Below are 19424 nucleotides of genomic sequence, written 5' to 3'. Positions count from 1 at the left end.
ATGATTTTTAAATTCAGTCTGTATGGTATTTGGTTTTTCTATCAAAGAGAACTGTGACAATACTGAATACGAATTGTTTTCATATTGATTTTCTTATCTACACAGTTCAAAGTGACCATGAAAGAACCTGGTTGGATTCATTGCAGGCAGAGCCTCTTTTATAACAATCTGCTTAGGGGTTCCCTGTCCCTGGCCTTGTATATATCTTCATATACCAGTGCCTTTCAAACAAAATATAAAATATTAAAAATCAGCCAGCTTGAGGGCTATAAATAGTAATTAGGCAGTGATATTAGGATCAGAGATTAGGATCAGAGATAAATTCATATACTTACTTAAAAATAACGAGCATTATCTCCTGCATTAGTACTCTCTAGTTCAGCGCATCCTGACTTTTTTCAAGGTCTGGCACACATTTAAAAGGGTGATATTAGTGTGGCACACTGACATAAACCTGTCAGGCCATTCCTGGGTATTGGGACAGGTCTGGGCCTATGGCCTCCTGCTTTCCACTGGGCTGCCCCAACGGCTGAATGTCCTGGTATTTCTGTAACCCTTACAAGTACTCTAGTATACTAAGGACCATTGATTGGAAAACTGGCATAACTCACAAGGAGGCCGGCCAATTAGACTTCTCTATAGCACAGTATTTTGGAAGTGGCTTAGATAGTTTGAAATCTGATGGTGATTGGTCATTTTTTATCTGATATGAGATTATATTTTAACTAGAGTAGCATATCTGTTTTGATTGATTTTTTTCACCTACCTGCTTAGGTAAATCTGAATTAGTCTTTTTCATATTTCTAGAATTTTCTTATCTATACTATCCAGTATGGACAGTATAAAAACATGGTATTTGGAATGAGGTGCATGTAGGTTCGAATCACAACCAAATTCCAATCCCAATGCCGGCATTAACTCTGTGATATTAGTCGTTTCCTAACTTCTTTGATTTTCAGTTTCCTCATGTGTAAAACTGTTTAGTAACACCTACTTGCTGAGTTGCAGTGAGAATTAGAGGTATTAAACATGCAAGGCCTAGGACAATGCCTAGGAAGAATAAGATACTCAACAAATGACAGCCATCATTATTATGGGAAAGCTAAAACTGAGATCGTGTTGGAGTTTCTACCACATTGCAAATACTTAATATTTATCATTACTTCAAGTAAGCATTCTTTTAGAGTATCTTCTTAGTGCAAAACTAAGGAACTACAGTTTCTTACAATCTCACATATGTAAAGTTCCTTTTTCCTTTATTTATTTATTTATTTGGTACTGGGATTGAACCCTAAGGCATTTGACATCTCAGCTATACCTCCGGCCCTATTTCTTTTTAACATTTTGAAACAGGGTCCCACTAAATTGTGGAGGCTGGCCACAAACCTGCACTCTTCTTGTCTCAGCCTCCCAAGTACTAGGATTACAGGTGTGTGCCACTGTGCCTGGCTACATAGTTTTTAATGATTTCACTTACATGTGAGAGTATGGTGCAAGGTTAAAGTACTAAAGATCCATGTCTTTCCTTTTAGAAGCCAAAAAAGAGAACATAAAACATCGATGGTGTGCCTTTTAAACATCCTGAGGAGGTCTATACCCACTAGAATTACCCAAAGCTTACATATAGTGAATCTAAACAGCTGCTTTAGCCATTCTTCTTTTAGTCAAGGAATAGCGGAATTTTATTTTATTTATTTATATTTTTGGTGGTACTAGGGATGGAACCCTTCTACCTCCAGGCTACACTCCCAGACCTATTTTATATTTTATTTGGAAACAGGGCCTCTTAAGTCAGCAAGGCTGGCTTCGAACCCACGCGATCCTCCTGTCTCCGCCTCCCAAGCGTGGGGATTACAAGCGTGTGCCACCACGCCCAGCAGAAATAGTAGAATTTTAAAAACACTTCTTTAAAGATTGATTTTTATTTTACTAACTTCTTGTAATTATTTTAGAGGGCTGTCATTTGAAGATTAGATGTATTAGAATTTAGGCTCTCAAGAATATTTTAAATGTGGAGACTACACAATAGATACAGCAGTGCTCTCCAGTTAAAATAATTTCAAGCTATCACAAACTCTGTAAAAACATAATTTGCATGCATACTCTTAAAAAAGAGAGTCAAGTCAAGATATGAACGTATTGATGACCTCTGGGGTTCTTCTAATGCATGTTCCCACAAGGGTTGTCTGAGATTTGGCAGCCCATGTTCTGGCTGGTTACTTGCACTTTGAAGAGAGTCCCATCGGCACACATGCAGAGCTTGTAGCGCACCCAGTCGCCACTGCCCAGCTGGTCTCCACTGGAGGAGCTGGGCAGACGAGTTGGGCTGACCATCACGGTTCCATTCAGGATGATGCTGTTTTCCTGAGGAGGAGAGTAATATGACTTATTTATCCTCACAAGTGAGTACCGGACTGTGCTATTAAGCAAATCTTGGCAGAATAGTAACAAGAAAGGAAGGCAGTAAAAGAATGAAGGCATAATCATAATGACTGCTGGAACGACTACAACCCAAACTGACATCAAGATTCAGCAGGTGAACTCCCAGCTTCAGGCCACACTAGGTCAGTGCATCTGCAGTGTACCTAGTGACTGCCAGTTACTCCTGGTGCCTGACAAAACTCACACTGACAATGTCAGTGTGAAGAGCAGTGAGGAGCTGCCCCACGGTCGAGCAGGTGGTGACCACGCTTTACACCAGGGAGGAGATGGAGGAGCTAGAGAAAAGCAGCCAGCTCTGTACGTCTTTTGAAGGCAAAGCTGCAAGGTGCGGATGGACTGAAGGGCGTCACTCCATGGGACAGGAACACTGAGAGAAAGGTATGTTTCATGGGGAGGCAGGAGGGCAAGATTTTAGACTTGGTAGATTTCAGAAACCTATCAGATCTGGGAGTAGAGAAGGGACCTGAGCATTTGCATGTGGAACCTTAGTCCAGAGCAAAGGTTCAGGCAGGAGTTACACATGTGGGGATCATCATCTTATAGAGGGTATTTAAATCAACAAGAGAAGGTTGGTTTTATATAAGGGAATTAAAATCAGCAATTTATTATGTAAAGGTAGTATAGGCTGAGTATCCGTTATCTTAAACACTTGGAACCAGAAGTGTTTCAGATTTTAGAGATTTTGGAATATTTTCATATACTTTACTGATCAATTATTTCTAATAATTCTAATAATTAAAAATTTCAGATTAGTGATGCTCAACACATACATAAAATAAATATGATTCTTAAGGGACTAGTTTTCAAATTTTGTGCCAATGCTGCCATCTTATGGTCATTATTTTTATATTTTTTAAGTTGTTTCTTAAGCAGCTTAATTCTTAATTTCTTAATTCTAGTGTATGAATATAGTTAACAATATGTTGTATATTAAAAATAGCTAGAGATCCAGGTGTGATGGCAGATTCCTGTACGCACAGTACTTGGGAGGATGAGACAGGAGGATATAGTTTTGAGGGCAGCGTCAGCAACATATGTGATTCTCAAAAATGTAGCAAGACACTATTTCAAAACAAAAAGTAAAATAGGGCTGGAGATGTAACTCAGAGGTACAATTCTCTTGGGTTCAACCTCCAGTACCAAAAGAATTGCTAGAACAGAAAATCTTTATTGTTCTAACCCCAAAGAAGCAATACATCTTTAAGGTAATGGATATACTATTCAAATTTGATCATTATATATTGCATATATGTGTGTGTGTATATTTATATATATAAATATATATATATGCACACACATATATTTATATATATTTATATATAAATATATATAAATAATATATATAAATAATATATATACACATATATATATATATAACACCACACTGTACATCATAAATATACACATCATGTGTCAATTAAAGATAAAAAAATGAGGAAGGGGGACATATCTCCATGCTAGAGCAACTGCCTAGCATGCCACGAGGTATTGGGTTATATCCCTAGTGTGATAAAAAATAAAAATAAAAATAAACTTGAAAAACTAGCTTATATACTTTAAAACTATTGATATTAGCTGAATTATAAAGTTAATCTATCTTTTCAATACTGACTTCTTTTCTTTTAAATGTGAAGAAACCAATATGTCTATCTATGTGTTTCAAAGTATCTTAGTATTTATAGCATTAATAAGGTAGAATAGGACAAGAATTTTCTGGTGGAGAAAATAAAAGTTTTGGGTAACTTGCCGAAGGTCTCTACACAAATGGCTCCCATCTCTCATTTCTTTGACCTTCTTATGAGGGCCATGGCTGTCCCTTAGCCGTAGTCTCTTAGAAGAATGGCTTCTTACTACAACACAAGTAAAACTACTCAGGATTGCCATCGAGCTACTAGCAAAATTATACTTTATGTTCATTTTTATTGTTCAGAGATGTAACCATGTGATGAAAGTGAAACAACTTTCATCTCTTAAGGCTGATTATTCCTAAGAACTGTGAACTGACTTTTTTTTTTTTTTTTTTTTGGTGGTACTGGGGTTCCTGGAAACCCTTATACCTCTGGGCTACACTCCCAGACCTATTTTATACTTTCTTAAAATTTGGAAACAGGATCTCTTAAGCCAGCGCAGCTGGCTTCGAACCTGCGCCATCCTCCTGTTTCCACCTCCCAAGCACGGGGATTACAAGCGTGCACCACCACGCCCGGCTTAAAGTCACTTTCAACATGTATTGCTTGATAAGAAAAATTTAGTTAACTTTACTAAGTAGTATATTTTGAACAAATATGCTTTTTGAACAAATATGCTTTAACCAGAATTATGAGCTGGTGAAAAGTATGTGGATATATGGCTCCCTTATATGAAGTATAATATTTGCTAAAGTTCAGATATAATCTGTGAAGCACAAAGAAAATTTCACTTTCAGCAGCCACAATAAAGGCAAAAATCATTTCCCTTAACAATGAATAGATATTTAAGTAAAAATATATTTGATATATTTTCTGTTTTTTCATATCACTGAATATAAAACTCAGGAAGGGATATGGAGAGTGTTTAATTAAATGACAACTACTTCAGGGCCCAGGTACATTGGTGTTCCACAATTCTCTCTTAGAAGTTTCCTTGGATTTTTCTTTTTTGCATTTTAAATAATACCCCCCCCCCAATTAGAAACTACAAGCTAAGAGAAATAAAAATAAAATGAAATCATCTGTTAACTTACTACCCATAGCTAAATATCATTATTTTTATGTATCTTTTCATATTATTATATACATACATGTGTTCTGAAAAAAATGGGATATTTCACAATTTGTTTTATAACTTGCACTTCACAGTTCATTTTGAATATTTTTCTGTGACAAAGCAATGTATGACTACATCACCATTCAACTGCGTACTATTCCATACATGGATTTTTGTATCCAAGGATGCAATAATTCTCTTAAATTCTTAAAAAAAATACTCACGGCCTTTAACTCCATATTACCACCCATGTGAAATTCAATGGTTTTTCCCATAATGAATACTCCTTCATTTCCACGTACAATAGCACGCCCATCGACTTTTATATTTAAATCACTGGTAGCATTGCTGGTAATCTAAAAATTAAAAAAAAAAGAAGTACTGAATTGTTACCATAAAGAAATAGGAGTTTTAACCATAAGATAAGAAAGTCTCATAGATAGGGAAATTGATATAAAGAAATGACTGGAAAATGCTCACGCAGGCGAGATAATGACAGACCTAGAACTAATTTTTTCCAGTGTTCAGAAAAACATTCTTTCATACCACTGTGGAAAACAAAACTTTCCTCCACTTGATAGCTTTAGACAATAATTGTCTCTTATGAGTAAAGTGAAGAAAACAAACCATACCCTTTCAGTAGATGCTTTCTGAACGTTCAAGCTTTTCACTCCACTTGGCAAATGAAACTCGTGAGTTTCATAGTCTGTGCTGAATAAGATCTGTTGAGTCCTTGGGTCGAAAAACTGCATACCAATGTCACTTGTAATGGAAGTTTTGTTCTTCTCCACACTGAGTTTTGTTGTCCCTTGCTGAAAAACAATCTTTAGAAAAACACTTTATTGTAAATACATTTTCAAAGAATACTGCAACCAAACTCATAAAAAAATTATTAAAAAGAAAAACCAATCCACTAACCAGGAATGGTGGCGCATGCCTATACTCTCATTCCTTGAGAGGCTGAGACAAGAGGATAACAGGTTCAAGACCAACCTCAGCAGCTTAATGATATTCACAGCAACCTAATGAGACTCTGTTTCAAAATAAAAACTAAAAAAAAAAAAAAAAAAAAGAACTGGGTATATAGGGTTCAAAACCCAGTACTGAAACAAACAAACACCACTAGGAAAAAATTAATGAACTAATGTCATATACTTTCAATTGCATCTGTCCTGCCTCTACTCACTTGGGAGAAGAATTCTTTAAAACAAAAACTTATACATTTAATTGCTTATATGGCTCTGTGCAAATACACAGGTCACAGGAAACATGGCTCTTAGCCTAAGATAGCGGGGAATGAGGTAAGAATACTTCCTTGGAGTTCCACTCAGTTAAAAGTCTAAGTTATTAGTAGCCACTTAGTATAGCCTGCTACTGAGCAGAGAGGCACATTCTCTTCCAGATTACCAGAAAACAGCAGGAAGATGCTTTCTTAATGGCTTCCGCATATGGAGGAGAAGAATAACCTGTCCTCATACTAACTACATTTGTCAGTGCTACCACTGAGCAAAATCTAGAATGCCAAGAAAGCACTTAATTTTAATAGATCATAAGATCAACCTTATTAAGTACTACTAATATATATCAAACACATTTATAAATATAACAAATATAATAATTTTCTCTAAAAGAAGATATTCATTTCCCGAATCAACTCGAGATTTTTAAAAAAAAAAAAAAAGTGTGTGTGTGTGTGTGTGTGTGTGTGTGTGTGTGTGTGTGTTTGTGTTGCTGGGGACTGAGCCAAGGGGCTATGAACCTGTGATCTTCCTGTCTCAGGAAGATCTTCCAAGTACTGGGATTACAGTTGTGTGCCACAGTGCATGCTAAGAATTTTTCTTTAATACTACCCTCTCTTTCACACCACATTCAGTTACTGTGGAAACTTACAGGCTGGTTGTTGCCAGTGATGACCAAATTTTCATTTCGTCTTCCTCCTACTGTGCTTTTATAAAGAGGATGTATAACTCCCATGTCAGAAACTTGCTTAAATCGAAGCAGACCACTTTCATGAAACTCCAGGCTGTCACAGCCGTTTGGTCCAATGCGAATCACAGCCCAGATAACGAGTGTTATCTGAAAAAGAGCACAGCCCACAGTTAATTAGCAGAACACACCTGACACTCAGAAAACAAAGGAGAGATCCTCGCCAAAACATTAAGGGCCTCCTTAAATACTTAATCAGTGAGATGAACATATCAATTGGCTTTCTATTCATAAACAAAATTAATTTTGTTATCAAAGTACAAACATACAAATAATCAAAATACATTTAAAGAGCTGGGCATGGTGGTGCACACTTGTAATCCAAGCATTTGGGAAATTGAGACAGGAGGATCATGGTTTGTGGCCAGCCTCAGCTACTTAGTGAGGCCCTTTGCAACTCAGTGAGACCCTGTTTAAAAATAAAGAACAAAAAATAGGGCTGGGGGTGTAGCTCGTAGGTAGAATGCCCCTGGGTTCAATCTGCAGTAATGCAAAAAAAAAATAAATAAATAAAATAAATAAAAAGTCTATAATAAAAAAGCGTAATCTCTTCTTTCCTCTACTCTTACCATGTCTCATTCCCCAGGCAAACTCACTTTTAACAATTTTAGCTATTTGTTCTAGAAGTTATCTCCATATTTTAAAATAATACATGCATACTATTATTTCTTCATTTTTCAATTTAGGTTTCATATATTAATTTCCTATTTTAGTAGAGAATAATTTTAGTTTACTTCTACCTCTTTTCACTCTAATTCCAATCTCGCTTCAGTTAAACCTTTGCTAGTATGTTCAATACTAAAACTACGCAAACATTGCTCATTGCTAAACCAAGTGCTGTATTATTAATAGTATTATTATTATCATTATTATTTTTTGTGGGATGGGTGATTAAATACAGGGGCATTTTACCTCTGAGAAACACCCCCAGCCCTATTTTTATTCTTTATTTTGAGACAGGGTCTCACGAAGTTGCAGAGGACCTCACTAAGTAGCTCAGGCTGGAGGCAAACCTGCAATTCTCCAGTTTTAGCCTCCCAAATAGTGGGATTACAAGCATGTGCCAAAACACCCAGCTCCCAAATACTGTATTATAATGCCAGTTATTTTCTTGTACTTTTTTCTTTAATTTGCTTAAGTTTTTGGAATTTTTAAATTTATTTTTTTTGGTATTAGAGGTTGAACACAGAGGTTTTCTACCTCTAAGCTACACCGTCTGTCCTATTTTATTTTATTTTGAAATCAGATCTCATTAAGTTGATGAGGGTCTTGCTAAGTTGCTGAGGCTGGCCTTGAACCTCTGGTCCTCCTGTCTCAGCCTCCCAAGTTCTGGGATTACAGACATGTACCAATACTCCTGGAGATTAGATAGATAGATAGATAGATAGATAGATAGATAGATAGATATAGTAGTGGGGGCTGAATCAGGAGCATTCTACCTATGAGACCTTTTGAATTTGAAACAGAATCTTGTTAAACTGTGGAGGCTGGACTAAAACTTGAAATCCTCCTGTCTCAGCCTCCCAAGTGCTGGGATTAGAGGGAAGCATCACCATGCCCAGCTCACTTCTTTGAAAATTTAAGCCAGTCCGAAGCCCTCCAACATTTCTGAAAATCTCTCAATAAAATGTTCTGTAAATCCAAGCTTCTCATATAATGTATTACTTCTCTTTTTCTCTCCCAGAAAATCTCCCTGGTTTCTGAGGTCTTCCTGCTCCAACCTGGCCTGGTCAGCCTCTGGCCTCCTGCAGGCCTGTAACTGCAAACTTTTACTTTCATTTTGGAATTTCCTTTGGCTTTTCTCCTATATGAGATACCCAATTTCCTTGTCTTCAACTCTGTTTAGTGCTTTTTTTTTTTTTTTTGTAGAGCAGTGGCTTCTTTAGATGCACAAGAAGCAAAAAAAATTTAGTGTGCATAGAAAAATGTCTTTGTATATAATCTTTCACATTTGATTGACATCCTAGCTAGGCATAGATATGAAATTATTTTATTTCTGAACTTCTAAAGCATCTACTTTATTGACTTCTAGTTTCTAATGCTGTCTCCATCCCACCCTCCACCCTCCTTTATGGTGCTAGGAATTTAACTCACAGCCTTGCACATGCTAGGTAATCACTCTAAAATTAAGCTACATTCTTAGCTCCTTTTTACAGTACCGTGGGACGGGAGTGAGCCAGCTGGTTTGGGCTTAGGATAAACACAGTCTATATTTTATTTTTTCAGAGACTGAACCCAGGGGCACTCTACTACTGAGCTACAACCTCAGCCCTTTTTATTTTTTTGGTCTTGCTAATTTGCCCTGGCTGGCCTTGAACTTGCAATCCTCCTGTCTCAGCATCCTTAGTGGCAGGAATTATAGGAGAGCACCCCAGCACCTGGCCCAGTGCTGCTCTTGAGAGGTTCTATACCACTCTGACTTTGAAGTCTTTATATACAACCTGTTTTTATTTTTTTCTATCCCTGGAGGATTTTAGGGTGTTTTCATTATTCCTGGTTATCTTAAAGTTCACAATAGTGGCCTGGATGTGAATCCTTTTTACGTTGTTTTCAATCTGTTCTAGAAAATTTTCTTAGTGTATAACCTTCTCCCCACTGTTTCATCTGTTTCCACTTTCCAAATCTATTGACAGAATGCTTCTGGACTGATTCTTTAATTTCGGTGAACATTCTAAAAGAGCTTCTTTTTTATTTTTCATTACTTATCCATCCACCTCAGTGTACATGTGTGTTTTTGTGAATTCTTCCTTATTCTTTAATTGCTCCGTGTGTGTGTGTGTGTGTGTGTGTTATTGCTACTGAACCCAGGGATGTCCTGCCATGGACCCCCACCTCCAGCTGCCCCCCCCCTTTTTGGTGGTACTGGGGTTCCTGGAAGCCCTTCTATCTCCGGGTTACACTCTCAGACCTATTTTATTTTTGGAAACAGAGTCTCTTAAGCCAGCGCGGCTGGCTTCGAACCTGCGCGATCCTCCTGTCTCCGCCTCCCAAGCGTGGGGATTACAAGCGTGCGCCACCATGCCCGGCTAGCTCCCCCCTCTTTTGAGACAGGTTCTTGCTGGGGCTGGTCTCAAAATATGATCCTCCAGTGTTAGCCTCCTAAGTATTTGGATTAATAGGCATGCACCGCCACACCTGGCTATTTGCTCCTTTTAAATGATATGTCATTCTTGTTTCATGGATGCAATATTCTCATATTTCTTTAAAGATGTTCATTTTATTTTTTGTTTTTAAGTTTTCTGTCAATCATTTCATTTTCTGTCTCCATGAGTTCGAGTTTCTGCTTTTTCTATGGATTGGGTGTTTTGAACTTTATCAGTTTGCAGTTCCTGGGGTTTTCCTCCAAAACAAAACAAAACAAAACAAAACAAACCCAACAACTATTGATCCCTGACTCAGTGTTCATACTTAACAGTGATTCTGGAAAAAGTCCGCAGATGACTCTCTGTGTGGGGTGGGGCCTGTGATGTACAGCCCGCACAATGGGGAGAACAGAGGCCTTTTCCCTGGGACCTGCTGAACGCCACTACAGTCACAGCTTTTCTCTGGGTGCTCAAGTTCCCCTCCACAGAGGCTTCTGGAAATGAGGATGGGGATGAGGGCACAGGACAGTAGCCTGGGTGCTTCCATATCAGCCTGCCCAGTTTGAACCCCTCCATGCTCTCCTCTTGGGCAGAAAGACCCCTGCGTGGTCTGAGCATCTGTACTCACACTAGTTTTGGGTAGGGTTAAGAAGGAGAGTTGCCTAACTGCTGCTGGAAGAGAGGGGCAACCCAGGCATTTCACTACTACAGAATTTTCAAACAGGTCCTCCTCTGTCAGTTCCTGCCTCGCTCCTGCTTTTAGGTCCCTTGTGCTTGCTAAGGCTGAGGCTTGTCAGGCAGCTCCCCCGCAGGGCTGCCAGCCCTCCCGGAGGCACATGCAAGAGCTCCTCCATGCACACAGGGAAGGGGCTTGCCATTCCTCCTCCTCCTTTCTGTCTTCTATATAGGAGTTTGAGATTTCAGTTGTCTTTCATGCTCTTCAAAGATATTCCTGTTTCCCGACACTGGCACTTCGGGATGAACATTTTAGAAAAGAGGATAGAAATGTTTTTGTTCTGCCACCTTAACAGGTAGTCTCTAACAAAACAAATGTGTAAGATACAATAAATTCAGAATATGCGCTCCTAGTAAAGCTATTTATGGCACCTATTATAAAGTGCACAGTACCAGCTCTTGCTGACTTTAGTGAAAATCTAGACACAAATGTTTTGGATGTACATAAAACACGAAGGCTGGCTTGAGAGCATTAGAGGTAAAAATAACACAAATGGGATTATGACTTCAGAACGGCTGCAGATCACATCCAAGAGCAGTCCTGGACATACCAGTCATGGCTCTTGGAAAATATCTGTTCACATTCCAGAGGGTTTCAGAATGGATCGTCAGAGAGTCACAATCTCAGATTTAAAAGCCTCTGCTTTAAAAGAGTGGTATCTTTGGAAAATGTGGCATACCAGGTCATTGGCGCCACAGTGTGAATGAGTCAACCGGATGCTTCCTTTCTTGACATCAGGAACTTAGGACTGCAAAATGCAAACCTTTACTGCCTTCAAAGAGGCTAGAATTTTAAAATCTAGCTGAGGAGGCAACGATAAATGTAGGAAAAGTTAAGTGAAAACAGAAAGGTGAGGCAAAGGCAATAAAATTGTGGCAAAGTTCTCTTCTCAGTTGGTTCTACCCTTATTAAAAGTTAAATCCCTTAAAAGGAAGAATCCATCAATAATTTTCCTAAGTGAGAGGAATATATGATAATATAGGCTATAAGATTTTTACACATAAAAGTCTATGAGGTTTTTACACTAAAGCCCAATACAAAATTGGAGATAAATTATGTATAGAAAAACAGAAAATAAGGCAGTACCCAATGAAATCATAGAAAGTTCATGGAATCACTGGAAAAAAAAAATTCCCCATGGTAATGAGAGAACATCCTGCACCACATACTTACAATTAAATTGATGACCGCCAGGATAAATAAGAGGATGATCACACAGATGGCTAAGTTGCCCTTTCTTCCTCTCAAGCCTGTTTTATGGAGTCGATCTTCATCGATTGGAATATACCCTGCTTTAAAGTTACTGTTGTGCTCCTTATTAACATTCCTCCTCTCCACAGCCTTCTCACGCATGGACTTCTTTACAGGACCATTTGAACTTTGCTAAAAACAAAAGGCAACACAATGCAACAGCTACACACCTTCTTTTTGATGCAGGTATTAAGTACAGATTCGTAACCAAGGAAGGCTAACCTGGTCACGGATACAATTTCCACTAATAAACTTGGAGTCATGTTATGTTGTAGGCTCCAAATAAGGACATCACTGTGCTTAGAGGGACTGCATAGAAGAACCTTCAGTGTGACTGTCTTTGTTGTTGTTATTTAGTTATTTATTTTGGTACTGGGATGGAACCCAGAGGCATTTTACCTCTGAGCTACACCCCCAGCCCTATTTTTTATTTTGTAACAGGGCCTTACTAAGTTGCAGAGAGCCTCAGTAAGTAGTGGAGGCTGGCCACAAACTTGTAATCCTTCTTGTCTCAGTCTCCCAAGTACTGGGATTACAAGTGTGCACCATCACCCTGGCTAAGTGTGATTGTTTAATAACATTTCTCTCTCTTTCCACTGTCCTACGGCAAATAACATACCTCATTTCTGGGCAGATTTGACATATGTATCCTATATGTCATAGGTAATCGTATGTATGTATGTATGTATGTATGTATGTATGTATGTATGTATGTATTTTTGTAGTACTGGAGATAGAACCCAGGGACATTCTATCTCCAAGCTATACCCCCGGCCCTAATTTTTATTATTTTATTTTTGAAACAGGGTATCACTTGAGTTGTAAAGGGCCTCACTCAGGAGTAGCTGAGGCTGTCTTTGAACTGCGATCCTCCTGTCTCAGCCTCCCAAATGCTGGGATTACAAGCATGCACATCACGCCCAGTTTAATATATATATATATATATATATATATATATATATATACACACACACACACACACACACACACACACACATATATATATATATATATATATATATATATATATATATATATATATATTGGTGGTACTGGGGTTCCTGGAAGCCCTTATACCTCCGGGCTACACTCCCAGACCTAATTTATACTTTTTTAAAATTTGGAAACAGGGTCTCTTAAGCCAGCATGGCTGACTTCGAACCTGTGCGATCCTCCTGTCTCCGCCTTCCAAGTACGGGGATTACAAGCGTGCGCTACCAAGCCTGGCTATTAATTAATATTTTATACATATATATATATATATATTCATTTATGTAAAAAAATTGGAATGATTGATAAATTTTGTTACCTACAACTCCACTGATTGAAACTAACATTACCCTAGACCAGCAATTTTCAAAGGGTGGACTCGGCAGCCGTGTGTGTGTGTGTGTGTGTGTGTGTGTGTGTGTGCACATGCATGTATTTATGTGTGTATGTGTGGGGGTCGGGGTATTAACTGAACCATTTTGAGGTTCTGGGAATGTCAGGCATACTTTCAAAATAGCACTAGGATGTTACTCCCATTTTTACTCTGCTCTTTTTTGGAATAGACAATGGCTGGAACAGACAGCTTTCCAGAAGCTGTGACCATTTGTGGTGACATCATCCCTCTAAGATATAATCGAGTGCCTGCTCACGTATTCCTGTGTTTTCAAACTTTCTCAGTTTTGGTTTATAATGCGGTGATTATCAGTGGATGTAATTCACATAAACAAAAGCTCCTTTGGGATCCTCAGAAATTTTTGGGAGCGTAAAGAGAAACTTGAGACCCTCTAATTTGAGAACCAATGACCTAAACTATGGTTGAACGACATATTAGATAATAATCCTATTTAGTATGAGCACAAAAGGAATGGAAGAAATGAATTCTGCTCAACTTACATTTTTTTTTTTTTTGAGCTCTGAGAAAACTCACTTACCGATAAGGTATATAGTAAGCATTTCATCTTAAACATTAATACCATACAGAGAGACACAAAAGGCATGCAAGTCAGGACCCTTGTGTTACAGAGCTGACTTGTATACATGAAATGGGTAACAATGCAGTAAAGCACTCTTAGATTCAGGTGCCCAACCAAATAAACAACGTTCCAAGAGGAGAGTCAGGATAACCTGGATGTTAGGGAAAAGGGAGGAGTAGGTGGATCGGATCTGGGAATGCTGGGAGAATGAAGTTTTTGAAAAGCAGGCCAGGATGAGAGGGTTCTTGGACAGCAGTACACAGGCTCTGGTCTTTATTCTGCTGAACTGCGAGTCCCTGGAGGTTTTTAAGCAAGAATGACTTTGTTTCAGCAAGCTTAAATGTTAGGAGGACATCTGCAGAAGAGTTAGGACAGAGGATTTACATTAATGGAGGTGTGAGGTAATGAGGGTCTGAGCTAAGGTAGGTTGAAAAAGGATAAATGAAAAAGCTATTTCAAGAGAAGACAGCTGAATTTGTAGTAAGGCCAGGAAGTAAAAGAGAGAAGCATCAGGGCAGGGTTCCACTATCCCCTTTGGGAGTCTGCCTCCAATCACTTAAAGAGATTCCGCTAGTCCCCACCTCTTAAAGGTCCCATCGTCTCCCAAGAGTGACATGCTGGGGACCAAGCTTTGCCACATGGGCTTCTGGAGGGCACTTAAGACTCAAAATTTAATTGAATGAGAAATGCCACATGCTCGTAAGGCAACTGGAAATCTAATATTAGATATTTGGCCACTTAGGAGTAGCCATGCAGATTTGAGAGTCCTCAGGCAAGAGGTAAACTTAAACTATGCGATGACATCACTTTGTGAAAACTATGGAGGGGAGAGAAGAGCTAAGGATGCAGTGTAGTCTTGGGAAACTTTAAATATGCAGGAGCACTGGGGAATGAGCAAAAACAAATGGTAAGAAAATGGAGGCCATGCAGTATTGCTGAACTTGACTTTCAAATAAGTACTTTTTCTAACCTTCAAAAATGAATTTCAAAGAACAAATTGGTAAGGAAGAAATAGAGCCCTAAAAAACATCAAAATATATGCATTTATTTTCATTTCCAAAAGGACAAGAGAGGAAAGAGGGAAAATTGTAGCAAAAAAGAAAATTATGATCTGTCAGAGGAGAGCCATGTTTTGCTCCCTCCCCCAACTGGGGGAAATGATTATGTGTTTGATAAAACGGGGGAAATGCTAAGTGGAACTGCTATCATTTGGATCTTACGTGTTTTCCAAAGGTCTATGTGGTGAAGGCTTGGTCCCCAGCAGACCACTGTCTGGAGATGGTGGAACTGTTACAAAGTGAAGCCTGAACTGGGCGTGGTAGTGCCAGCTTGTCATCCCAGCACTTGGGAGGCTGAGACAGGAGAACAGCCTCAGCTACTTAGCAAGGCCCTTTGCAACTCAGTGAGATCCTGTTTTAATATAGAATAAGGCTGGGGGTGTAGCTCAGAGGTAGAATGCCCCTGGGTTCTATCCTCAGTACAGAGGAAAAAAAAAAAAAGAAGTGGGGCCAGGTGGGAAATCTCTAATGACTGGATGACTGGGGTCAGGCTCCCAAGGGGACGGTGGGGCCCTCAGCTGCTTCCTGGCCTTAGGTGAGCACTTTTGCTCTGACCCACACTCCTACCATGAGGTGCTACCTTACCACAGGCCTAAAAGCAGTGGGGCCAACTGTCCCTGGGCTGGAGCCTCTGAAACCATGAACCAAAATAAACCTTCTCTTTTTATACACTGATTATCTCCAGTGTTTTTTAAATAGCAACAGAAAATACACAGACATGGGTACAGTCCAAAGATCTATGGGCAAAGCAGCATAAGGTGGGAAACAAGACTTTTCAGGAGGAAGGAAAGAAAGCAACATAGAATTTTGGAAAAAAGTATAACTTAAAAAGTAAGGTTTTGTTTCATGTGAAGTGTGATGAAACCGTTTAATCCCAAGAAAACATCCCATTTCTGAGGGATGCAAAAGGCAAGGCTGTTAGTCAAGAGAGAGTGAAGGGGACGCCTGGAATCTTGACGTGGTGACAAGGGTAGCAGGCCGACCACAGGCTTATGGGAAATAGAAAAAGACAGAAATTATCATTTTGCGTAACATGGTGAATAAAAATTTTAAATTGTAAAATGGCAAGGAAGGCTGTATAGAAGATAAACAGACTGCTGAAGAGATTCTGCAACAAAAGAGTATGATCACTGCACAAGGCTGTGAAACCTAGGAGGATGCTGACCTGCAGTAATTATGCATTTAGATCTAATTCATATTTTAAAATGTATGCATTTGTATCTCTAATGCATTTAGATTGTTTTATAGCCAAAGGCAACAGAATGCCACAAGGCAGGGGTACTTTCCTCCAATTTACACACCTTAAAGGTCTTAGGCAGAGTTTGAATGCAGGTCCACACCTAAGAGGGGGCAAAACTCATTCAACCTGGCATGCAGTCTTTACTTTTCCCTTTGTCCTGCCAATTCATGTACATTATTGTCTTCAGTTTTATTCATTTAACGTTTACAGAATAGTTATCATGTGACTGGTACTCCAAACTGATGAATGAAATACAGGGCCACCCTTCAAAGAGCTCACTCACAGGCCGGTAGACTAAAAACATCACTAACAATGTCACTCACTAAAACATAGCAAGTGCTGTGGTACAGCAGTGCAGGCGATACTGAAAGATTACAGAAGAGGGAGGCAGCCCCGCTGAGCGGGTGAGGGCTTCCATGAAGGTTTCTAAGAAAGGTCGAGGTGGGAGAGGAATTCTGAAGGATGGTCAGGAGTTAGCCAGGCAAAAGAGCAGAGAAGGGCATTCTAGGCAAAGGGGACAGCACGGAGACCTTGGGATAAGTCATCTTTGGGGCAACTAACATCGGTAGCTTTCTGTGGCTGGAAAGGATAGGTACAGGAACAAAATAAAAAGTGACCAGAGATGTGGCTGGGAGCCAGTAAATGATATGAACTCCACCATAAGAATGATGAAGTCTATGTGGAAGGCAAGAGGAAAGAAAGTGGGGAGCTACTGAAGATGCTGAAAAGGTTGGCGACACATGGCAGATGCGCATCAAAGCAAAATCAAGCCAGGGAAAGTGCAGCAGGCTCCTCTAAGTCCAGATGAAGGCCTGACTTGAGCCTTGGCTTTGGAGATGAAGAGAAAACTGGGAAGAAACTTTAAGAGGTAGAATGTTCAGGACCAGGGGAGTGGATGTGAGTGTGACACAGCGGAGTCTAAGATGACTCTCAAGCAGGATGGTTACATAATATATGGAGTCTAGAATAAAACAATAATAATAATAAAAAAAAGGAAACAGAAAAGGGGGCTCCTTGTTCAAGATCAAGTCCGGAACAGCAGATTATTAAACCAAATGTGGGTTTCTTCTGGGCTCCCTCAAGCCAACCCTACTCCTAAGTTTCTGCCTAGGTTAACCATGTGCATGGATGGTTGTGGCTCTTCTGAAAACATATATAGTGAATTCCAATTTTGAACAGTTTCAAGTTTGAAGTCCTTAGAGAAAATTTGGGTAAGTTCAAGGCTAGAGACATTAGTGGATACGTCTGAAGTGGAGACTGGGGTGGACCACATTGTACAGCTTATGTGCAAAGGAGGGGGAACATTATATTGTTATAAACCTGCAGCTTGCCTATTGTCTTTAGCTGCGTTTTCTGCATTTATTTGGTAGTTTGACTTAAAGTTCATTTAAGCAGATTTCATGCCTACTTTTTTTCTGTCCCTTAAAATGAGTTGTACAGAAACCATACAGGAACAGATCTCTAAAAAAGTTAATCATCCAAGCTGGTAGTGTTGGTACATGCCTATAATCCCCGTAACTGGGAGGCTGAGACCTGAGGATCATAGGTTGGAGGACAGCCTCATCAAGGTAGGGAGACTCTCAGAAACCTAAGCAAGACCCTGTTTCAAAACAAAAAAATAAAATAAATAAATACAAAGGGCTGGGATAGAGGGCCTGTTTCAATCCCCAGTACCCCCCATCTTCCCTGGCAAAAGTTAGTCACCCAAGAAAACCTTTTCAAAGGCCAAACAGAGTGTTGGCAACTTGACTCATTAATTTTCTTCCCAACAATATTGACAAGCCCTTTTCAAGAGAAACTGTCATATGCTATTTTTAAAGGGAAACAACAGGTGAGAGGTAACTATGAAAATTATCACCTTAGCAACCAACTACATGTCTATATATGCATATATATGCATATATATGTATATATGCACACACATATGCACATATATGCATATGTATATATGCATATATATGCATATATATTCACACACCCACACATGCATGTATCTGTATGCCTCGGTATAGGCTGATTGGGAAGGAGCCTGTTAAACTATTATAAGTTACAAGTTCCCAATGCAGGTTAGGAAATACTCCATAATGCATTTTTTAAAAAGTGATTTAAAACCCACTGGAGAGGAGACAGTTTTATACCGGTGACAACATCTCCAAAAATCAAACCGGGAGAAGGCTGGAATGTCTGCACATCGGGATGGCAGAAACAAGACGTGGCCCCAGTGTGACACCCAGGCAACAGCTGACCATTTCTTGGCTGGTGTCGGAGGAGCCTCCGCCCCGGCCAAGGCTATTTTTATCCGCATCTTTGCAGGCGGCCAGGCAGGGCACGTCCTGGAGTAGGCTCTGCTCCGGCACGGTCGTCTCCCGGCCCCTCAGAACGGGGACTGCTCGCTGTCCCCTCCGGCTGCCCGGCCGGGCCGAGGCCGCGGCGGGGTCCGCTCTGCAGCCAGGGAGCCGGGCTCGGGTCTCCCGGCCTCCGCCAGCAGCATCCCGGCCGCGGACAGCTCCTCCCGACCCGCCCGCCAGCCCGCCCGCCGCAGGACGCGGCCTCCCCGCTCCTCCAGCCCCGGGACGGACACAGCGGGGCGCACAGACCTGCTCGGCCGCCGCCGCCGCCGCCGCTGCAGCCATGTTCCCGCGCCCACCGCCTCAGCCGCGCTGCCGCCGCGCTCCCCACCCCCGGCCCGCCGCGCCTGCAGCCGCTGCGCCTGCGCGGCGCCGCGCCCCCACTGTAAAGCCCCGCCCACCACCCGCCCCGCCCCGCCCCGCCCGCGCCCAGTCAAGGGCCCGCACACCCTAGAAATGCAGAGCCCAGCCTGGCTGGTCATCTCAGGATTTGGAAGGCTGGCATAGGAGGGTCACAAGTTCGAGGCCAGCCTTAGCAATTTAGCGAGCCTCTCAGCAACTTAACCAGACC

At 40.4% G+C, this 19424-nt stretch overlaps 1 protein-coding gene across 1 annotated transcript; it reads right to left on the bottom strand.

The window, feature by feature from the left end:
- Positions 1-2160: 2160 nt before the first annotated feature.
- Positions 2161-19138, bottom strand: SGCB (sarcoglycan beta; the record flags this gene model as incomplete). The annotated part of the gene is made up of 6 exons (XM_080697428.1): positions 2161-2364; positions 5412-5543; positions 5820-6011; positions 7078-7263; positions 12166-12375; positions 19103-19138. 6 exons carry the CDS (start codon positions 19136-19138, stop codon positions 2161-2163), a joined length of 960 nt encoding a protein of 319 aa, XP_080553554.1.
- Positions 19139-19424: the final 286 nt, after the last annotated feature.

The sequence above is a fragment of the Muscardinus avellanarius genome (genome assembly GCF_963383645.1).
Source record: "Muscardinus avellanarius genome assembly, chromosome: 6".
Classification (NCBI taxonomy): Eukaryota; Metazoa; Chordata; class Mammalia; order Rodentia; family Gliridae; genus Muscardinus; species Muscardinus avellanarius.
The sequence above is the reverse complement of the archived record's forward strand: the minus strand, read 5'-3'. Positions and strand labels throughout refer to the sequence as shown.